This window comes from Silene latifolia, chromosome 9, assembly GCF_048544455.1.
Source record: "Silene latifolia isolate original U9 population chromosome 9, ASM4854445v1, whole genome shotgun sequence".
NCBI lineage: Eukaryota > Viridiplantae > Streptophyta > Magnoliopsida > Caryophyllales > Caryophyllaceae > Silene > Silene latifolia.
The window spans coordinates 169,221,721-169,245,831 of NC_133534.1; the positions used below are offsets into that span (position 1 = coordinate 169,221,721).

General features: G+C 36.4%; 1 protein-coding gene across 1 annotated transcript; it reads right to left on the bottom strand.

Moving 5' to 3' along the window:
- Nucleotides 1–20,250: 20,250 nt before the first annotated feature.
- LOC141601870 (uncharacterized) lies at nucleotides 20,251–20,640 on the bottom strand. The gene has a single exon (XM_074422176.1). The coding sequence runs from the start codon at nucleotides 20,638–20,640 to the stop codon at nucleotides 20,251–20,253; it is 390 nt and encodes a 129-aa protein (XP_074278277.1).
- Nucleotides 20,641–24,111: the final 3,471 nt, after the last annotated feature.

A 24,111-nucleotide genomic window follows, 5' to 3' on the forward strand; every position in this document is an offset into this window, starting at 1 on the left:
CCTATGTCAATTACCGCAAGAGACGGCTATAGATATTTTATCACTTTCACGGACGATTTGAGTAGATACGGATATGTCTACTTAATGAAGCATAAAAGTGAGTCTTTTGAAAAATTCAAAGAATACCAGAATAAGGTTGAGAACCAACTGGGAAGAAAGGTTAAAGCACTCCGTTCAGATCGGGGTGACGAATATATTTCAAATGAGTTTGATCAACACCTTAAAGACTGTGGAATAGTTTTGCAGTTAACTCCACCTGGAACACCTCAATTAAATGGTGTGTCCGAACGGACAAATCGAACACTACTTGATATGGTTCGATCCATGATGAGTCACACGGTAGTACCTGATTCATTATGGGGTTTTTCTCTTTTGTCAGCTGCTCTTATACTTAACCGAAGTCCGTCTAAAGCTGTCGACAAGACTCTATATGAAATGTGGAAGGGAACGGTCCCTAACTTGTCCTTCATTCGGGTTTGGGGCTGCGAGGCTTATGTCAAGTGGAGACACGAGGATAAGCTTGGCCCGCGATCGGTCAAGACATACTTTATTGGTTATCCAAAAGGAATGTTTGGTCATTACTTCTATTCGCCTACCGAACATCGAGTTTTTGTTGTGGCTAGTGCAAAGTTCTTAGAGAAAGAATTTCTCAAGAACATATCAAGTAATAGAACCTTCAAGCTATCGGAGGTTCAAGAACCAATAACCGAGGAACAGATGGAGGAAGTTGTTCCTTCAACTGATGATACGGTTAACATTCCTCAGGAACCTAGGAGGTCGGGTAGAGTCTCTAATCCTCCAAACAGATACATTGGTATGGTCGAGGAGAATGACGTTTTGCTCCTAGAGAGTAATGAACCCGCTACCTATAAAGGTGCCATGACCTGTTCCAACTCAAAGCTATGGCTTGAAGCCATGAAATTCGAGATGGACTCCATGTATGAGAATGACGTATGGGATCTTGTTGATTTACCTAATAAGGTAAAACCTCTACAGTGCAAATGGCTTTACAAAATAAAGCATTCTGTAGACGGGCAACCAGATACCTATAAGGCATGACTAGTGGCAAAAGGTTTCACTCAAGTGCACGGATTGCATTATGATGAAATTTTTGCACCCGTAGTTATGCTACGTTCCATTCGGATAATCTTAGCGATTGCCGCTTTTCATGACTATGAAATTTGGCAAATGGATGTGAAAACCACCTTCTTAAACGGTTATTTAGATGAGGAGTTGTACATGGTACAACCCGAAGGTTTCATAGATCCTGAAAATCCTAAGAAAGTGTCCAAGCTTAAGCGTTCCATTTATGGACTTAAGCAAGCTTCTCGGAGTTGGAATCATCGTTTCGACCAGGTGATAAAAGAGTATGGTTTCACTCGATCGGTCGAGGAACCATGCTTATATATCAAGTCGAGTGGGAGCAAGATTGTTTTCTTGATATTATATGTCGATGACATACTCTTGATTGGGAATGACATTCCTCTCTTATCTTCGGTTAAAGGATGGTTGAAGAACCATTTCCAGATGAAAGATCTGGGTGAGGCACAACGAATATTGGGAATCCGTATCTATCCAGATAGATCACGACGGATGTTATCACTGAGTCAGGAGTCTTATTTAGATAAGATTCTTGAAAGGTTCAGCATGACCAAATCCAAGAAGGGGAATCTTCCAATGACGTCTGGGATGCATTTGAGCAAGTCTCAGTCACCCACGACACCTGAAGGGGACGAGCGCATGAGTCGTGTTCGTTATGCATCAGCCATAGGATAAATCATGTATGCCATGATATGCACACGTCCAGACGTGGCATATGCATTGAGTATGACGAGTCGGTACCAAAACAATCAAGGTGAAACACACTGGATTGCTGTTAAAAACATTCTTAAGTACCTACGGAGGACTAAGGATTGGGTATTGACTTATGGAGGTGATACTAAGCTATGTGCAATCGGTTACGCAAATTCTAGCTTCCAAACGGATCGAGATGATTCGAAATCTCAATCTGGATTCGTCTTTACTCTTAATGGTGCTGCGGTCAGCTGGAAGAGTTCCAAACAGGAAGTTGTAGCAAATTTTACTACTGAATCCGAGTACTATGCCGCTTCGGAAGCAGCAAAGGAAGCTATATGGATGCGTCAATTCTTACAAGGACTAACCATAGTTCCTAGTTCGAATGACCCGATCACCATCTATTGTGACAATAGAGGTGCCATCTTCCAGGCTAAGGAGCCAAAGTCTAGCAACAAGTCTAGACATGTACATCGGAAGGCTCACCTGATCCGTGATTACGTGGAGCAAGAGGAGATAGTGATTGACAAGATAGCTTCGGATGACAACATCGCGGATCCTCTCACTAAACCGTTGAAATATGATAAGCATGAAGGGCACGTTATTTCCATGGGAATTAAACGTATTCCTAAGTTGTAGTAGTTGAGTATGAATTCCGATTGTATTCTTTAAAATGAGACTTAAACATGTGATCATCATGATCAACAGTTGTGATCGCATTATTGTCGGAGGACACATATTCCAACAATCTCCCACTTGTCCTCGACAAGTGTGCGTCACCAATTCTCTTGTCCTATTACTATATCCCACTCAATGCAAGGTGTCTTTCAGGTCGTACTTGCAAGTGATCATATCGAGAGTGGTTCCTCGATTTGGAGAATAACTGATTGACCGGATTTATCTATCATAGATACCTTCCGAGCGTGGCCACGCATTTCCAGTTCATTACTCCTCGAGTGGCCCTGAGATATTGTTATAACCCTGACTAGGGATGGACAACTCCTATCGCACTCATTCCCTTCAACTAGTCACAGCCATCATAACCCAAAATATGCCCATTTGACCCCATTTACGAAGGTCGTAGTAACACAAATCAAAGTTAATCTGAAACTGTGCCATCTTAGGTGAATAGTCTTTAGTCAAAAGAATCGACTCATTAGAATACTATAGCAGCTCTTGCCACGACCAGGCTATATAAATTTGCCAGAACTCTATAAGCGGTCATAAGGCCCGACAAAATGTTCCTAACAGTCCGCCTATGTGATCGATTAGTCATTCTCATATGACTCTATGGTATTTGAACTTACCATCAATCGCATCACACTCTAGTAACTTCGAGACGTCACCTCATACAAGTGACTATGGGCAAATACAATGTCAATCCGCGTTCACTTTAACGGGGTTCAATTGTCTCCACAACCCGTTTGGATGTAACAATGTATAAAGAAAGATAAAAGACAAATGTGATTGTGAACATGAACAAAAACAACACTTTTATTTCATTTCAAAATCTAACAAAAACTTGGTACACGTTTAAGTCCCATGGACGCAACATGTCCATCATGCTTAGCCTGCGATAAAGGCTTGGTGAGCGGATCGGCTATGTTGTCATCCGTCCCAACCTTACAAATCGCAATTTCCTTTCTTTCAATGAAATCTCTTATTACATGATATTTTCTAAGTACATGTCTAGATCTATTACTAGACTTTGGCTCCTTAGCTTGGAAGATTGTCCCACTATTATCACAATAGAGAGTGATGGGATCATTGGCGGTAGGTACTACTTAGACCTTCCGTGAATTGCCGATCCACACAGCTACCTTGGCGAGCTTCGATGCTTTGCAATGTACTCACCTCCATTGTTGAATCCGCGGTCACAGCTTCCTTGAAGCTTCTCCAGCTAACGGCACCACCATTGAGCATGAAAACGAAACCAGCTTGTGATTTCATGTCATCTCTATCTGTTTGAAAACTTGAGTCCGTGTATCCATTAACACGGAGTTCGGTGTCTCCTCCAAACACTAAGATAGAATCCTTAGTCCTTCTCAAGTACTTAAGGATGTTCTTGACAGAAATCCAGTGACTCTCACCTGGATTTCCTTGATATCTACTCGTCATGCTCAAGGCATACGAGACATCAGGGCGTGTGCATATCATGGCGTACATGATTGATCCTACAGCGGAAGCGTAAGGGATCATCTTCATGCGTTCAACATCATGGGGTTCGGAGGGAGATTGAGTCTTGCTCAATATAGTCCTAGTTACCATAGGTACCAAACCCCTTTTAGATTTGTCCATGCTGAACCGTCGAAGAATCTTATCAACATAAGATTCTTGACTTAGTGCCAATATCCTCTTGGATCTATCTCTATGGATCCGGATACCTAATATGCGTTGTGCTTCTCCTAAATCCTTCATTTGGAAGTGGTTACCTAACCACTTCTTAACAGAAGACAACATTGGAATATCATTTCCAATGAGTAGTATGTCATCGACATACAAGATTAGGAACACAACATTGCTCCCACTAAATTTCATGTATAAACATGGTTCCTCAACACTTCGAGTGAAACCATTTTCCTTTATAACATGATTGAATCGATGATTCCAACTTCTAGATGCTTGCTTGAGACCATAAATGGATGTCTTAAGCTTGCACACTTTGTTAGGATTTTTAGAATCAACAAAACCTTCGGGTTGTATCATGTACACCTCCTCTTCTAAATGCCCATTTAGAAAAGCAGTTTTGACATCCATTTGCCATATTTCATAATAATGAAATGCGACAATCGCTAACAAAATCCGTATGGATCTTAGCATGGCTACGGGGGCGAAGGTCTCATCATAATGGAGACCTTGGACTTGGGTAAATCCTTTTGCCACTAGTCTAGCTTTGTAGACATCGTCATGTCCTTCTATGCCATTCTTGACTTTGAATTTCCATTTGCATTGAAGGGGTCTTGCCCCTTTAGGCAAATCTACCAAGTCCCAAACTTGGTTTTCATGCATAGAATCCATTTCGGACTTCATGGATTCAAGCCATAAGGAGGAATTTGGACTTGAGATTGCAGTCTTGTAGGTGGCGGGCTCGTTACTTTCTATAAGCAATACATCGAGTGTTCCATCTTCTTCGATAAGTCCCATATATCGATCGGGATGGCGTATAACTCGGCCCGTTCTTCTAAGTGGAGGAGGGACAACCGCATTAGACGACGAAGGAACATCTTCTTGCGTCTCTACCTCGGTTTGTGGCTCTTGAACTTCATCAAGTTCAAAATTTCTCCCACTCTGTCTCTTAGAAATAAACTGATTTTCTAAGAAGACAGACCTCAAAAAGACAAACCCTTTGTTTTCTTGAGGTTTATAGAAGTAGTAACCTCGTGAGGTTAAGGGGTAACCTACAAAGATGCACTTTTCGGATCTTGGGGCAAGCTTGTTGTCGTTCTATATCTTGACCTAAGCATCACATCCCCAAATTTTCATATAGGATATATTAGGAACTTTTTCCGTCCACATCTCATATGGAGTCTTTTCGGTGGTTTTAGTGGGAGAATTGTTCAAAGATCTTATTGCGGTTTGAATCGCAAATCCCCAAAACGAGTTTGGTAACTCGGTTTGACTCATAATGATCGAACCATATCAAGTAGGGTTCGATTTCTCCTTTTGGCAACACCATTGAGTTGTGGTGTTCCGGGTGGAGTAAGTTGTGATATAATACCACGACCTTTCAAGTGTGAATCAAATTCAAGGCTAAGGTATTCTCCACCACGATCGGATCGTAGTGCCTTAATCCTTTTGTTCAATTGGTTCTCTACTTCGTTTTGAAATTCCTTGAATTTCTCAAACGCTTCAATCTTATGCTTCATTAAATAAATATACCCATATCTACTCAAGTCATCGGTGAAGGTTATAAAGTAGTCATAATTACCACGAGCGGTGATACTCATTGGTCCACATACATCGGTGTGTATTTGTCCCAATAGTTCACTAGCTCGTGTCCCTTTACCACTAAAAGGATTACGAGTCATTTTGCCAAGTAGGCAATATTCGCATGTACCATATGATTGATAATCAAATGGTGTAATCACATTAGTCGAAATTAATCTTTTGATGCGATTCTCGTTTATGTGACTTAATCGACAATGCCAAATGAACGCTTCACTTGGGTCACTTGATTTGAGTTTCTTTGATTGAATGTTATAGATATCATTAGTCGGATTTGAGGTCTCTAAAATGTAAATGCCATTGATGGAAGAAGCTTGGCCTATAACCAAATCATTCCTTGAAATAGTACAACGATTGTTCTTAATGACAAAACAAAAACCGTCCATGTCTAGCATGGCGATTGAAATAATGTTTTTAGAGAGTGTAGGCACATAAAAACAATTATGTAAATACAACTCAAATCCATTAGGCAAAGCTAGAACATAAGTTCCTTTGGATTCGGCCGCTACTCGAGCTCCATTTCCAAGGCATAGATCCACATCTCCCTTGCTAAGCCTCTCCACATCTCTTAAACCCTGTAAATGATTACAAAGGTGAGAACCACAACCGGTATCTAGTACCCATGTCGTAGTGGAAGTATAATTTATATCAATAACATAAATTTCCTTAGGAATTTTACCTTTTGGAGTGATGATTCCTTCCCTTATATTTCGTAAATACACGGGACAATTCCTAAGCCAATGTCCCATGCCATAGCAATAATGGAACTCATCATTAACTTGCTTGAAGTTTTTAATTTTCTTTCCCTTCTTCTTGAACTTTTTCCCCTTTGAAGCAAGAACTTGATTGCTTGAGCACCCACTAGTCTTGGCATCTTTATCTTCCAGAGACAAAGACCCTATAGATTGTATGAGGTAGTCTTCCTGAGACGGAATCACACGAGATCTAGTAGTAGTAGGTGGTTTAGAAGAAGTGATGAAGTTAAGGTTTCCATCCGAACCTATCCCAAAATGAAGTTCTCTAGTAGTGTCGAAATCATTGTTGGAGCAAACGTCGTCAAAAATATTGTGGTCAGACTCAATAGTTATCGGTGCGGTAGCATTTGATGGATTCATTGTAATGAACTACAAATATGGAGGAAAAGGAAATATTAACATTTGTCTTTTAATATCATACTTGTAAATAATTAACAAGATATGAGCATTTATATAGTGACCTCTACCCAACTATTATAAATGATTCCAAGACCCAAATTCATATTAACTTGGGCACGGTGTGGCCGATAAAACCCTTATCAGTATAACTCGGTGGATTAACGCTTTAATCGATTCTACTTTTAGAACTCTTGGCCGATAATATTACATTAACATTTATCTTTAGCCCAAAACACATTCAACAAGGGCACGGTGTGGCCGATAAAACCCTTAACGAAAAACTTTTGTTGAGTTCAATCCAAATTTCGAATAAATGTGTCCATGATCCAAACCCACATTAACTTGGGCACGGTGTGGCCGATGAAACCCTTATCAACATGAATTCGGTGGATAGACATTTATCACCCACTTCCCCTACGTAACAAGGTTTGTACACCGGTGTGGCCGAGTGCACTCCCTCACGAAATAGGTTTTCATGGTTTCTACTCTTTGGTAAGGCTATGTCTCAATTGATTGTTTTAGCGAGAGGTCATGTCAATTTATTATCTATCACGTTTTAAGTGAACTAAAGCGGTGAACTACGATAATTTTAATTGACACGGTCGATAAACTCGATGAAAGATGATGCATGTTTTAGTTATGGCGATTTAGCGATGCATGTGACATATAAATAAAATGCAAAGCATAAAAAAAATCCTAGTATGGCCTTCCTAAAATAGAAAAACTATTTAACTATTACATATTCGGAAACCAACTCCATTGGTCCCTTGAACTTCGGTTGTTGCACGCATCTCGAGGTAACACCGTCTTTATGTATCGCCTTCTTGAAGAAATCCGTCTTTATGAACTCCGGTAAAATAAATAAAATTACATAACAAATTACATAATTTCCTATTATACATTTGTAACTAAAATAAAATAAATCTATTAAATTACAAAACGGTGATACGAGATCACAATAAATTACAACCGAATCGATATTCCCATACATTTCGGGTAATACCAATTAAAAACTAAGGCCATACTAAGTAAAATTACATAATTCTAAATTACATAAAATAAAATTTATGACAATCATAAAGAAAATGCAGCATTATAATATGTATGAACATGCCAAATATATGCTAAATCGCCTTTAAGTAGCCAATATCGTATATTACTCGGTTTTTACGGATTTGCGTGATTCAACATTTTACAATCACAAAAAATTACATAAATTCAAATTTATGCAAAAGTTAATTACCCTAACTTCTTAGGACTCAAAATTTAGTTTTCACTAATTATTTGACCATAATTAACTCATATATATAAAAAATTGTTCATTAATGGACCTAAAATTACAATAAAAAAGCTATAAACTTCAAATAAATCACAAAATTTCAAATAAATTCAAAATTTGAAATTTAAACTCATGAACATTCTTGAAAAATACCATGACACTCATAATGTTCAAAAACATAGGTTAAAATTTTTGAAATTTATCCGGAAAAACAATGTTGCCGTTTATCGGTTTTTAACAAAATAATCATAAAAACATGAGAAAAATTATTTTCAACAACTTTTCAATTTTATATCTGAAAAAGATAGATAAATACAACATGTGACGTTTTTCCTTAGTCATGGAGTATGTTTTATTAATATTTCACTAATTAAGTCACTATTTATGCTATTTTTCTTCAAAAAATCATAAATCATGCATAAAGACTTCAATATATCCTATTATTTTACACACATCTTGTAAAATTGCATGTGACAACATACTAAATTTCTATGACCAGATTCGAAATTTATCTCATATTAACCTATTTTTCACTTAAATCCGATTTTAATAATGAAAAATCCATTTTTCGAGCATAAGAAGTCCAAAAATTATGAAACTTTACAGGTCATCTCAAAATAATATATGTGACAACATATCCAAAAATCACAGGAAAATTCGAAGTTTAGCTAATTTTAGTCCGAAAATGACATTTTATTCATAAAATCATATTTTTAATGCCATTATTATATAATATGAACAATAAAAATCCATAAATTAACCAAAATATCCTAAAAAAATATTAGGACCAGAATTTTTAACATGCATAATGATTTTCGTGATATATCATAATAACACAAAATAAACAAGTTTTATATGTTAATCGTATAACTCGGAAAAACTATAACCGATTTGCATGCAAACAACCAAGGCTCTTGATACCGATTGAAGGAAAATTAGATCTATATACTAACATATTCATATATGTTTTAGGTTAATTTGTCATAAAATTAAATGGTGATCTTATGCATGCAAACAATAAACAATTTTAAAGAAGAAATCATCATCTTACATTGTGTTTTTCGGATCAATAGGGCACAAGAGAGTTATCCTACTCTCTTGTTCTTGAGCTCTCCTTAAATGGATGAACAAAGAGGATACAAGTATAGTATCCCTCCCAAGGAATAATACCCAAGATATACCCTTAATAAAAATTAATATTATTAATACTAGAATAATATTAACTTAAATAAATGACCCAAAAATATTTTTGGCCCTCTTGGATTTCGGTCAAGAGGAGGATGAAGAAGGAAGAATTATTTTATCTTTCTAAAATAATTTTTGAATGATATAATGAATAAAATAAATCACACACACATGCATGTAGTGAATGATCAATTTTTAAGCAAAAGACTCTTTGTTCTTTTCAAGGGGAAACCGGGTAGGAGGGTGGAGGAAGGCCAATGCATGAGCTTGGTGCTCTTCCACAAGAGACACTAGGTATGCATGCCTAGTTGTAGAAAAATAATTATATCTTCCACTAACTTAATTAACATTATATGAATTTGTTAATCACACCCAATATTTCGGTCCATTTGAGGATAAAATGGATTCCATTTTATCTTTGTCAATTTGTCAATTTGTCACATGTCACATGTCATGTAAAATTGTTATATATTTTTAACATATTAAAAATCAACGTATTAATAAAAATACGTCACATACAAAATCGACTTGGTAATTCACAATTACTTGTACCAAAATAATTTACCAATTATAAATTACAACATCTTGTATTTATAATAAATTATTCATTCAATTTCAATTGTTTCCTTAAACAATAATTTCATCCAAGTAATAAAACAATTCGATTACTTAGACCGTATCTTATTTAATCAGATTATAATGAGATACGTAAATTTACTTCCAAAATTGTCCGTCAATTATTTTTAATTAACTCGTAACGTTATACGATTAATTAAATGATCAATTAAGAGTATTATCCTTTAGGTATGACCTAGGGGATCAACTGATCACCACCGTCGCACGACGGTAATGTCAAACTCTAGTCAGCCAATTATTACCGATATATGTTGACCAGTTGACGGTAAAAATACTTCCCAATTGTATTCTTTAAAATGAGACTTAAACATGTGATCATCATGATCAACAGTTGTGATCGCATTATTGTCGGAGGACACATATTCCAACAGACCGTAACTGGAGGCTAAGCAGATTTTCACTGGGTCATTTCATATTGTGCTTATATCTGCAGGATTCGAGTTGAAGAAAATATCCAACCTTTATCAGGTTTAGTTATTTCTCAGGGCCACTCGAGGAGTTGTAACTGAAATGCATGACCATGCTCGATTGATGATTCTTTTATCAGTTAAGTTACTCTCTAGTCGGGAAAACCACTCTTGATATTGATCACTTGTAAAATACGACCTTTGTGAATACGGATTTTGCAAATTGTTTTACATTGAGCGGGAGAAATTTTAGGATATGAGAATCGGTTATCGCACATACATTTGTGAGGACAAGTGGGAAATTGTTGGAGTTTGTGTCCTCCACAGTTAGTGTGATAACGTATATAAATCTCTTATAGGTTCTCAAGGGTATACTTAGTATTTTATCAGTTGATTAACGTTTACTTAATAACGGTTAGCTTGCTAAAAGTTTGACGTTATTATCATACTTATGGCGGTGATCAACTGGTCCCTAAAAGTCAAACCTAAATGATGTGTTTGAGAGATGTGATTGTATGAAAATATAATCACATTGATGCCTTATATGACTAAAAGGTTAGTCCATGTATTTGACTAAACAGTTAGTCAATGTGATGATGAGACGATTATTTAATACAATTAAATAATACCAGTTGAGACGAATTAATTGTTAAATTCGTAAATTGAATATAAACTGTTATATTTAATTAATGTATATAATGTTAGCTTAAAAGAATTAAGATGTTAATTCGTAATTAAACGTAACCAGTTATATTTAATTAGCGAATTATAAATATGTTATATTTATAGTTAATGTATATATTATGCGAAATTGTCATAATAAAATATTGACAAACCGGTATTAATAAATCGACTACAAACTGTTGTGTATGGACTTATTAATACATGTCGATATAAATTGACAATTAAGATAATTAATACACATTTATACATTTAGAAAACAAATCTAAAATAAGAAGATATTTTTCTCCTTATTTTTGGTGGTTGGTGGAAAAAACGGAAATAAGAGAAAAAGGGAAGAATAATATCTTCCCCTAATCATCTCATTTACACGGTTTTAAGTAGGGTAAGAGGGAGATTATTTTCTCTCATTCTTTTGACCTAATTCTATCATCACAAAACTAAAAACCCTAAAAATAAATCATCAATTTTTGGGGATCTCATTCTAGCAAATTGAGGGGCATTTCTCATAGTATCTTGGGTGCAACAATTAGGAGAATATCAATTCGATATTTGTTCTTGGGCCATATTTGCTAGAACTAAAGGTTAATTCTAAATCTCTATTCTTTTTGTTTATGCAATTTCATTTATGACTCGTATTTTCATAATTATAATTTCGTTATACTCCAAAAATTTCTAGAGGAAGTATACCGATATTTCCCACAATCTCCATGATACCTCAGAACCAACAAATCTATATATACTCATCAACAAATCTCTATTTAATTGCCCCTTTACAATCACTACATTCCTCAATCTATCAACTCTCAAGATCATAAACTCTCACGACCATAACCTCTCAATTTCTTCCACTCTCAAGAACTCCATCTAATCACATTTAATGAATCAATCCATCCCAAACTATATACCTCAAAAGATGAACACCACGATTCATTATAATCATCGTCAACATGGTCGTTCACTAAGTCAACTCTAGAGAACTTTAACATTAACGTCTTACAAGTCCAGAAATTACTGTTTGTCTATCTCAAACAATCCTTTAAAACATATGATCAGTAACTAACTCCTCAACGGATAAATCATAAATCTTTCATAACTCACTAAAAGTCACTAACAAATCTTACTCCTCAATTATGGTATTCCAATTAAAGACAAGCATAGTTTCCAAAATTCTCAACGTGCTCAATCATAACTCCACGATAACTCTCAATTCATTTTCATTATTCTTCTCTCGATACATAAATAACTCACATAACTTTTCCAATAACACAAGGCAAGGATCCAATAATTCTAACCATTAAGAGCATAAGCCACGATATTCCCAAATAAAACCATATGATAAATCTACTCATTGTGTCTCTCACTTCTTGCGAAACCATGAAACCACAATCATACATTTTATTCCACAAATCATCACCCTCTATTATCAATAAGGATTTTGTCAAGGACATAAAAGAACATAACGCCTATAATCCCAAAGGAAACATCATCATAACAACTTCTATTCCCAAAGTAACCTTCATCACAACAACCTCTAATCCCAAAGTAAACTCCTTCCTTACTAAACCCATAATAATAAACACTCTTTTCTTTCATACTTAAACATCTCAACCTGCAAAATTAATCTTAACTTGTTGCCCCAAAATCCAAACGACAAGGAAATCAACCTCGAAATCACCTCAAACAAAGATAACATCACCAAATAATCCAAAAGGATGAAAGTACGATAAGAGTAAATCTCGGGTTATCAAGGGTTAAAAGTTTTGACCGACATATAACCAAAATGCACGCCACGTAACATCCAAAGGACATTTTTAAAACCGACCAACTTTAAAATCAATAAAGCATGCTCGACAAAGTCATATATGAACAACACATTTAATACAGCTAATGACAAAACAAAACATCAAGTCATAAATAACACAATACATAAACTATACATTTTATATAATTAATAACGATAAACATTAAGACATAAAAAAACAAATACATGAACAAAACATTTAATACAATTAATAACAATACGAAATATTAAAGCACAAACAAGTAACTACATGAACAACACATGTAAGACAATTAATAACGATGCGAAACATTAAGGCATAAATAAACAAGTCTTTAATTGTTTCTACCCCATTTACTCTCACTCATTTACTAAGTCATTCTATTTTAGTCATTAATTACGCGAGAGTTGGGAGCGTGTTCGCTCTGATACCAACTGTAACAACCCGGATTATAAAACAAAGGAAAAACGTACTATAAAGTAAATATCAGAGTATAATACTGATAAAAGGGTCAAGGTGGCGGAAACACCTGACCAATCCGGTTCGCTACTAAATCCAAAAACAAACTAATACATTATTCAAAGGGTTCTTAAAAACTGAAAACAAACTCCTAAACAATTTATTAAGCTCGCTCCACACTTTCCCCAAGCAAGCATTAACCAGAACAGCAAATCATCTGAACAACCTGAGAAGGGGGTCGACAATCAGTCGGGAGTAACTAGATGCTCTCCCAGTCATGTTTACAACAATTGAATATAATCAACAATCAATAACAATTAAAATGTAAAACAATTAAACATGTGAGACCATCTATACTCATGAAAACCCAATACAGCTTACCATGACTTATCAATCATAGACGGATGCAAACATACAAACCTAGACCATATGTAACCACTAGACCATGGATACTTACAGCCAAAGTAACACACGACCCATAATAACTTAAGGCACAATGCTAGCATTAAAGCATAGCGAACATGGAAACACACAATCCACAGTAACAGAAGGCACAAAGCTAGCAATCAAGGGTAGCGAATAGAACGAACGCCCGTTAGTGCGTATAACCACTGCCTCTAACTTGCCAGAGCGTATAACCACTACCTCTAGCTGACGGAGCGTATAACCACTGCTTCCATCGGTGTGGAGCGTATAACCACTGCCTCCATGGTACTATGTATAGCGTATAACCACTGCCTATATGTCTAAGACCTGGCCAGACTCTCGGTAAACCAAACGACACTCGGGACCCAGAGCGTATAACCACTGCCTTTGGCCACCCCCGAACATAGACCAAAATAAATTCCGCATCAACGGGTAGCGTTGGTTCATTCCGATAGTATATAACCGATACTACCGTCATCTATTCAAACTAACAAACAAACCAATGCACAGTATAACTGACTGTACTAACATGCGTGAACAACAGCACGACTCAACTCAAAAGATAGTGTAACTGACCATCCTACTTATCATATGATCAAGAGTAACCAAATATATATGCAAACACAATGTCATATAATAATTGAACACAATAATTCATGTGAGCAAGTATTAATAATTAATGTTATAGTAACCTTAACCATAACATGAACTCAGGATGCGAGGTTATAGTAACCTCGACTATAACTTCAACATATACGACTTGAAGTTATACTTACCTCAACTATAACCTTTACACGAGACTCAAAGTTGTACTAGTTCCAACCATAACCTTGAGCCATAAATCTCAGGGTACATTTGTTCCAGCTATAACCTTAACTCGTACTTCAATGTTATAGTAGCTTCGGCTATAACCTTGAATCATATTTCCAAGGTTATGCCTCAAACAGCCATAACTTGAGTAATAACCCAAAGCTATACTAACTTCAGCTATAACACTTGAATCATCATCATCAAGGTTATACTAGCTTTAGTTATAACTTTAGAGAGCACTCTTGGCCGCCTATCATGCCGCCATTAGGGTTCATTCGTAAACCCTAATTACACTCTTGACACCCATAACTTAATGCATAAGCAACATATGATATATAATTAATGCATAAAACATATAGAAACATACGAAACATATTTAATCATGATAACAAATAATCAAACATGTACCAATCATGCAAAACAATCATTAAATTACATTATTTACATCAATTGGCATAAACACAATTAAAGGAAAACACCTAGTTACCTTTTTAGCAATTAATGAAAACTTCCATAAAGAAAACGACCAACAAAGTCTTGTCTCCAACACGTATCAACGTCCCCAAAACTGACATCAAAGATGCACGAATCCAAATCCTTGAAAACACTATAAAAGACTCTTCTTCTTCTTTACCCATTAAAATAAGAGACCTTAAAGATAGGTCTAAAGGTCCATACAAATAATTCTCATAAAAATATTTGGAGAATAATTAATATGTTGTAGAGGTAAGAGCAAGGATTATGAAAATATAATTTGTGCATGAGTTTGGAAGAAGAAAAGATATTCAACAATGGAGTCAAAGGGAGAAAAGAGAATAAAAGCGAGAAAAAGAGGAATAGGCGTGCGGCAGGAGTACGTGGGTACCAAAACAAGTGAATTGACCTAGTTGCTTGCTAGGTTAATTCTATTTATAACAGATTAACTAATGGGCTTTGGGTCCATTAGCTCACACAATGGATTATCTGATTATAAGATGGATTGGACCATATTAATACGCTTGGAGAGCTTATATAAGAAAAGTATTTATTAAATTAAAATAATAAAATCGTGCACGGACATTTTAACCCAATCAAAAGTAGCCTAAAACGAGAAATTATAAAATATAGAACGGAAGCTATAAATATATATTTTCAAAATATATTATTAAACTTCGAAATAATTAATTTAATAAAATAATTTTGTTATAAAATATTATTATAAAATACGGGGTGTTACAACAACACCTACAAACCGGTTAAAGGTGGCAACCTCCTTGACATAAGCACATTGATTCACAAGATTCATTGGGTAAAGCATATAACTCCGCCCAAAGATATGAATGGATGATCAAGGATGCCAATTCGATTATCTTGCCCGGGAAAATATGCCGAATTTCCACTCGCCGAAGCCACTACCTTATTCCCGTCTCCAAGCATGCCAAGAATATCATCAACCAACAACAAAATCCGATTGAAGAGCCCTCCTCCATTGTTACACCACCTTATCCCTTTGCCTACCAAGAATTCAAAACAAATGATCCTACTGTTGTGGAGGGCAATGATTTTATGACGATGTTAATGAAGCATATCCATAGAGAAGCTTACAAGGATAGGGTGAATGCTTACTACGCCCAATATCCACCCCTCTACCATCTTGCTAGGCAAGGACTCCTTGATCCTATGAGTTCTTTGCCTGATTGGGTGGATAGGAAAGTGTTCTTTCCTCAAGCTTCTAAAGATGAAGAAAGGGATGTCCCGATTACTAGGAGTGAGGAGGACGTTGATGATGAGGATGGGGAAGGTAGTTAATCAAGCCATTATGACAATGAGAAAAGTTCAAGTGAAGATGAAGAAGAAGATGATGATGCCTCCGGTTCTATGGAGGGAGATGATGATGATATGAGTGAGAGTTGATGGTTAAACAAAGCGTGAAGGAGGACGACCAACTAGGCGGTTGATGGCTTATATTAGCATCTCAACCAATCATTGTGTATCCCTCCTTTTGCTTTGATTTTATCTCATGTTTACATAACTTGCATAATTTGTATAGTTTGTAGTTTAGAGCATTTAAAGATTCAATTTGGACTCTTTGATGGCTAAGAGTTTTTGAGCCCTAGCAACACCAAAGGACTCACACCTCGGCAAAATTGAGGTGACTATCTTTTTTGCTCCCACCGTAAAGAATCCAAAATGACAACTTACTTTTCATGCATTGCATTGCACGCCTTGTGAATAAACTTCCCTATTTTTGCACTAGAAATAGTGTTTTGTTTGGTTTAGGGAAGTTCATTCATAGGCAACCCGAGTTAATTTAAATTAGCTCTCCGACCAATCGAAAGCATGCATCATATAGCACAGTTTAGTTTTCATCATATGTAAATACTTATCATTTGTAAATATTTATCATGTAGTATGCATTTAGTGTAGAATTCATGCATTTCATATAATTTCTTTCATTTGCATAATTTTCTATCATCTTGTCCATTGAAGATAATGTCCATACTAGTGTGGGGATGAGAAATTGTAACATCTAACATTCTAACATCTAACACTTTTTTCAAAAATGATAAAAATTTCAAAATTTCAAAAATATGTTCTGTCCTTTGTAGCATAGAATTGTATATATTTGTTTGTTTCTTTGTTACTCTTATCACATTGGCACGACTATGCCATATTCGAGGCATGAAGGATATAGAAGACCGTATGGTATGATCGTTCCAAATATCCTTCACCCTTCTTATATGTTAATGACAATGTGGCTATATTTTGATTGATGTGGTATGAACCTATGTGTTATTAAGAGTTTGAATTTAGTTTACATGGCATATTAGTTGATAGTAGCATTTGCATTAGAGTTATATATATGTTAGTTGCATCATGGCATGTAGTTGCATATTAGAAAATTTTGTGAAAATGCCTATTTGGGAAGCTTGACAAGTGTATATAAGGCCCTTGTAGATAATTCTTCTCCTTCAGACTTTTTTTCCTAGAATTCTCTTAAGACACCCTATAATGTGTAATACTAGTGTCTTTTGTCCCATGGTCTAAGGCCTAGTCAAGAGTTTGCATGTGTGTCACCTATCCAACCTTATGATGTGAGATGGACTTGATCTACTTATCTAGGGGACCTTGATTGACTTGGTGCTTTGGCACCAAAAAAATACTTTTCATTAATAAGTTTGAAGTGCTCATTTTAAAAGTTTTGTGATGTGGAATCATTTTTAATTGCCAAAGAGACCTCAAAATGTTTTGAATTGTTGATATTGCCGAGAAATTTGATGGACGCGTACCACTTCAATGTGCTTTGGTGCGTGATCCATTGAGTTGGGCCCCCACACGGTTGTGAACTCGGCCGCCCAAAGACAAAGTACTTTCACCCCAAGAGTTATTGTCTAGAGATTAACCGGTTGCCTAATAGGCGATTGGCGAAAGCAAAGGACACTAGAAATGAGGGACAAACCCTATCTCAAAAGTTTTGAAATGTGAAATGCGGAAGTTGAAATGAGGCCAAGTTTTGAATGTTAGTCAAATCCACTACCCTTGTTTTGATTGACTTGAGCACTTCATTCCCAAAAATCATTTTTGTTACGCCACCTTGTTGAGCTTGGGACGATCCTTGGCCATTACACTTGTATAGAATCCGAGATTTGTCATGTCGTATGCCACTAACGTTATAAGGATCATCCTTCCACCCCATCCGATCGCCCTTGACAAAAGCATTTAGCAATTGTGGACGAAAGTAGCCTAGTTTAACATAACTTGGAGGTGACTTGTTTGTATCCTGTTGGACTTAGTAACTAGGAGAACTAATATCTATGATGAAGTGTGTGACCTTAAATTGCTTCCCTTATAGATGATTTCCGCCACTTAGATGAGGAAAGGGCTATTCTTTTGTAGATGCATCATTCTACTTGTTTTTATGTGCTTAAATGCTAGGATGCATCGCCATTTTGGCAAGCCCCACCTTGTCTTGCAAGAAGGCATCTTACCTCAAAGATGTCTTGCTCCGAGTTGAAGGGGCGGAGTGAGACCCGCTAATTGTCTCACATCGGCTATGTTATAAATAATGGTCATAATTTTAGTCACCTCTTTACTCGGGACGAGCAAAGGTTCGGTTTGGCGATATTTGATGTGACTCGTATTTACGCATATTTAGTTCCCTAACTAGCCTCGTTCCTGTGCTTTCATGCATGCATTAGGGTCGTTTCTTATCTTTAACTTCCTACTTTGCATATTATATGAGGTTTTGTGTCCTTGGTAGGAGAGGAATGCTAGCCTTGGTTATATGGAGCATAACGGAGCTAAATGGATCGCGTCTAATGACTAAACAAGTATATGGGCAATGATGAAGGACCCCCACTACTCCTCAATGATCCCCACGGATTATGAGGCAGGCAAATGAAGAAGAAGCAAAACTGCCGTTTGAGACGGGCGTCCCAGAAGCAGTCCGGGCGTCTCAAAGAGAAGGACGGGCGTCCCCAAGCTCAACCCGAGCATCCCCAATGCAGGACGGGCATCCTTCGAGGCAGAATGGGCGTCTGACGAGGACAGGTCGTGCATCCCATAGTAGGACTTGCAAGGCCATTAGAGTTTATTTAGGGGGCTTAATCGTCATTTAAGCCCTTAGTTAACCTAATACTTGTACTTAGTATAAATACTCCCTTGTATTAACAAGTGAGGATCAAGTCATCTTAGATTAATTCAAGTTATTTAGTAGATTAATACAATTCAATTACACAATTTAATCTAAATTACATCTTAATCTTTCCTTAATTATTGTTCAAGTATTCTTAGATCTAGTTGGGTAATTTGAAGATTATTTGGGGATTATTGGAGAATTGACAACTCTTCATCATCAATCAAGTTTCTTCTATTACTCTTTGCTTTCTATTTGATCATCCTTAGTTGGTACAATTTCTTTACTCTTTACATAATCCTTGTTTATTGTTTGACTCCTTCATCACGTTTAGACTTGTTAAGATGATTGACACCATTATTAGCATGTTCACCATGATAATGAGTGAGTAGTTCCTTGACTAGGGTTAATGGGCGATTAGGGGAGTAATCATGGGGTAGATCTTTACTTAATAAGTTCATATGAATGCTTGCTTGTTGTAGTTTCAACTTATGCACATGTTATGCTTGATGAAATGCTTGATTGACAACCTAGCATGATTCTCTTATCCTTTAAACAAGACTTGCAAGATATAAACCAACTCAAGGCTTTTTAGACTATGCATATAGTTGAATAGGGAGAATTAAGTCGTTGTGGGTGTTGTAAAGTCTTGACCGACTCAGCTCAGAGACCGAAAACTTCTTAGGAATTATAAGATATAAACTAACTCGATTCCATTACAACAATAAATTGTTTGCATCTATGAAACTTATTTATGTGATCTCATCATGATTCCCCTATGAACTCATGACACCCTAGTATTTTAATCAACTGTTTACAAACCCCATTTACTTATCTTGCTTTGCTTTTCCATTTATTTGCTTTGCACTTGTTAAGTAGTTAGATTGCAAATCTCAACCTCAACCCAAATTGTGACACCAAAGACATAGCTTTATACAACCGATAAGTCAATAAAATACCCGTCCCTTGGGATCCGACCTTTACTTATCGCTCTACTAAGAGTAGCTTGTTGAGAATATAAATAGTGTTTTGATTGGAGAACTTAGACGACAAAGTTTTGACCCGAATCATTACGTCAATAAAATTGGTCCTGCAATATTTCTAGAGTCTTTTGAACTCCAAGATGCCCTCCTAAACCACTGGAATGGACCTCCTTGATTAATAGATCCCTGTAGGGGCCCCTTGGAACACAGAGTTTATTTCCATGGACCAAAAAACCCTTTTGCATTATTAATTTGGTTCCCTGAACCCTAGTTCCCTCAGTTTGAATCTGCCAGTCTTCAAAGAAGTTTGGATCATCCTTGTGCAATTCTTTCATAACCTCAAAGCCAAGTATCCTTTGTTTCATGTCTGATAGGAGGGAGTGTCTCCTAGACAATGCATCAGCAACAATGTTCTGCTTGCCCTCTTTGTATTTGCTTGAAAATGTAAATGACTGGAAGAATTCAACCCACTTAGCATGCATGTGGTTTAGTGTAACACCCGCGAATTTAACTTAATTGGTAATTTATTAAAATCAATAATTTAGTAATACTCGATTTTAATTGGTATATTATTTATTTGGTTTTATTATTTCAAAATCGTGTTTTCGTTTCATAAAAATTAATTTGGTTTTATTTTGACCCGGAATGCCTTAAAATCGTAGTATGAGTTTTTTTTAGTGCAAAACCGAGTCACAAACCAAGTGCCTTTGTTATTGGGCCAAAACAAACCTATGGACCATCTTTATAACAACAAAAACTCCTTCTTTTAGGGTTTCCCTAGCTTCTAATTTTTCAGCAACTTTTCTTCATCTTCTTCCTTAGGAAAAATGATATTTCCACCATTAAACCTTCAAAAACTCAAAGCTTAAGATGGATGTCATGTCTTCGTTTGTCAACGAAATCCTATGATTTTTGTACCAATATTCTCCTCTCCTTCTCTTCCTTCTTTCTATTAAGAAAAATCTTACCTTTTGAACCTTTTAGAAAATCCATCTTTTTGTAAAATGAGTTTTCTAACCCCTTTTGTCTTAAACATGTTTCTAGGTAAAAGCTTTAGTATTCCGGGGTAGTATTAAGTCGGAATCCTGTTATTTGAAGTGCTAAAAGGTAACGGTGATAGGTTACTCGATATTTATGTCAAAATTGTGTGTCTTAATTGTTATAGATTAGTCTATTGGTTGTGAAAGTTGGAAACTTTACATGTTGTTTCACATGTTTCTTGTTTGGTAGTTTGATGTGTGAAGTTGTCTTAAGTTGGTTTGAAGAATTTGGAGTATGTTATTATATTTACTTTTGATTGGGTGAAATTGGTTGTTTACATATGTTAATTGGTGAAATCCGTCTCAAATATGACTTGTTAACATGTTTAATTATGTCATGAAATTGATAGTTTGGAAATGTTTGATTAGGAAACAATTGGGTAAAGTTAGTTGCTTGGATATGTAAACTATTTATTTCCGTCTCAATTATACATATGAAATTCCTTATTAATTACATGATTCTTATTCAATTGGATTGTAATAATAAGATAAGATTGATTTAAGGATCAAGATTTAGTTCGTATGTGTCGTGGGAAGCAGGCCGTTGCCGCAGGCTCCGACGACTACCACAGGCTCCGGCCACCACCGCAGGCTCCAGCCACCACCGCAGGCTCCAGCCACCACCGCAGGCTCCGGCCACTACCGCAGGCTGCGGTTTCAGCCTGACTAGTTTTCGTAAAATGGCCATAACTCCTTCGTCACTTGTTCTTTTTGAGCTTATGACCTACCGTTAGAACCGTAAGAGGATAAGATATCACCTCTAATTGGTTCCACCTCATTCTCATGTCTAGCACTTAAGTTATGACCGTTTGAAATTTACTCTCGATGTAGTCGAGTACTAAACTTGTTATAAATTGGGTCTTATGTTTCTTGTTGGGTATGCATCTTTCTCATGATTTGTAAGTGCTGAATTTATGACTTGTTTACATTATGATTATGCAAATTATTATTTCTCTTATTTGTGACTCGAGTGGGATGTTTTACATAGTGTGACGACTTGACATTCCTTATTTACCACTTTCAGACCTTTGGTTACGGTTATGTGTGCCATGTTTCCGGATTGGGTTATCCTTCCGCCTTTCTTCTGACCTTTGGTTATGGTTATGTGTGCCATGTTTCCGATTAGAGGTTACTCGACCTTTGGTTACGGCTATGTGTGCCATGTTTCGAGTCTTGGATGCCATTGGTATATCGCTTGTCGAATCGGGTGACGTCCATCCCGAGAGTCTGGATCGAGGTTTAGATTAGGACAGTATTATTATCGACCTCCTACCAGGAGGTTGGAGTCTAGGTTTTTGTCTTGTGAGTCCGTGCTTAGTATATGTCTTACACTTTCAGTCAAGTCAATATGAGATTGGTTGACCTAGTTGTTGTACCTTCGTGAATGCATACTTACTCTTAATTTATCCTGCTTATCTCACTATTATTATCATTCATAATCCCTTGTTCATTATTATTCAAAGTAAGGTGTGTTGTGTCTTGGACATTCTTTAAAGGTAGCCTCTGAGCCGGTGGTCGGTCCGCTTTTTGAGCTTAGATTTCGGTTACTTGTCGTTAGGAGCACCTAGACCAAAACAATATTTATAACTTCACAAACAACTCTACTACTAGTAAAGAGGCAAGTAAAGGTCGGATCCCAAGGAACGGGTATTGATGTAGGATTTTCGATTGCAAGTAGTGGTGTCTAGGGATGTCACAATTTGGGTTGAGATAAGAAGATCACTAAACTAAATAACAATAAAGTAAAAAAGCAAGATGACTAAAATGAGATGTAAACAATTGATTAAAAGCACTAGAGTGTCATGGGTTCATAGGGGATTCATGGGAATTGATCACACAAACATATTCTCAAATTATAAGCAAGCAATTATTGTTGTGATAGGATCAAGTTGGTTTATATCTTACAATCCTAGGAAGGTTTGGGTCCCGGAGCCGAATCGATTAGATTGTACAACACCTACAAGTCGACTTTATCCTCCCTACTCAACTATATGCATGGTCTAATGAGACTCGAGTTGGTTTATGTCTTACAAGTCTCATTGAAAAGGTAAGTGATGGGTAAAAAATGCAAGGATTCATAGGCTTGCATTTTATCAAACATACCATGTGCATAAGTTGAGATCACAACAAGCAAGCAAATAAATTATGTGAACATATTAAATTAAGCATGAATCATCCCCCGTGTTGGTTTCCCCTAATTCCCCATTAACCCTAGTTAAGGAAACTACTCACTCATTATCAAGTTTAACATGTTAACAAGGTTGTCAATCATATTAACAAAGCAAAACATGATGAATAAATGAAGATGATTAACAATAATTAAAAAGGGATTAAGAGAATTATACGTAATGATGATTCCAAAATAATAATGCAAAGAATAATAGAAGTACTTGATGATTGATGGAAGGTTGTCAATCTCCCAATAAACCCTAATAATCTTTAATTACCCAAAATAAAAGATGAATAATAGAGAAATTAAGGAAATGAGATTTATATTAATACTTGATTAGGAGTTGATTACAAGAGTAAAGAGAGATTAGAATAATATAAACCACACTAAAGATTGATAAGAAGAACATGATAATCTAATTAGACTAATGGGGTATTTATAGTGGGGATTAGGTGCACAAATTAGGGTTACTAAGGGCTTAAATGACGATTAAGTCCTTGAGGAATCGCTCCTCTCAGGAAAAGATGCGGGTCTCCTTTTAGCTAATCTTTCAAAAATATGTGCATCTCGAATGAAGAAGGAAGAGGACGTGTTGCTCTGGAGGACAATCTGAGCGTCCAAAAGGTCGGGATGAGCGGATTGTATAACTTCTGGACGAGCGGCCTGGCAGCTTGGACGAGCGGCCTGTGGGGCTTCTGGACGAGCGTCTATGATAGGTGAGACGCTCGGACCTTGGTTCAGCT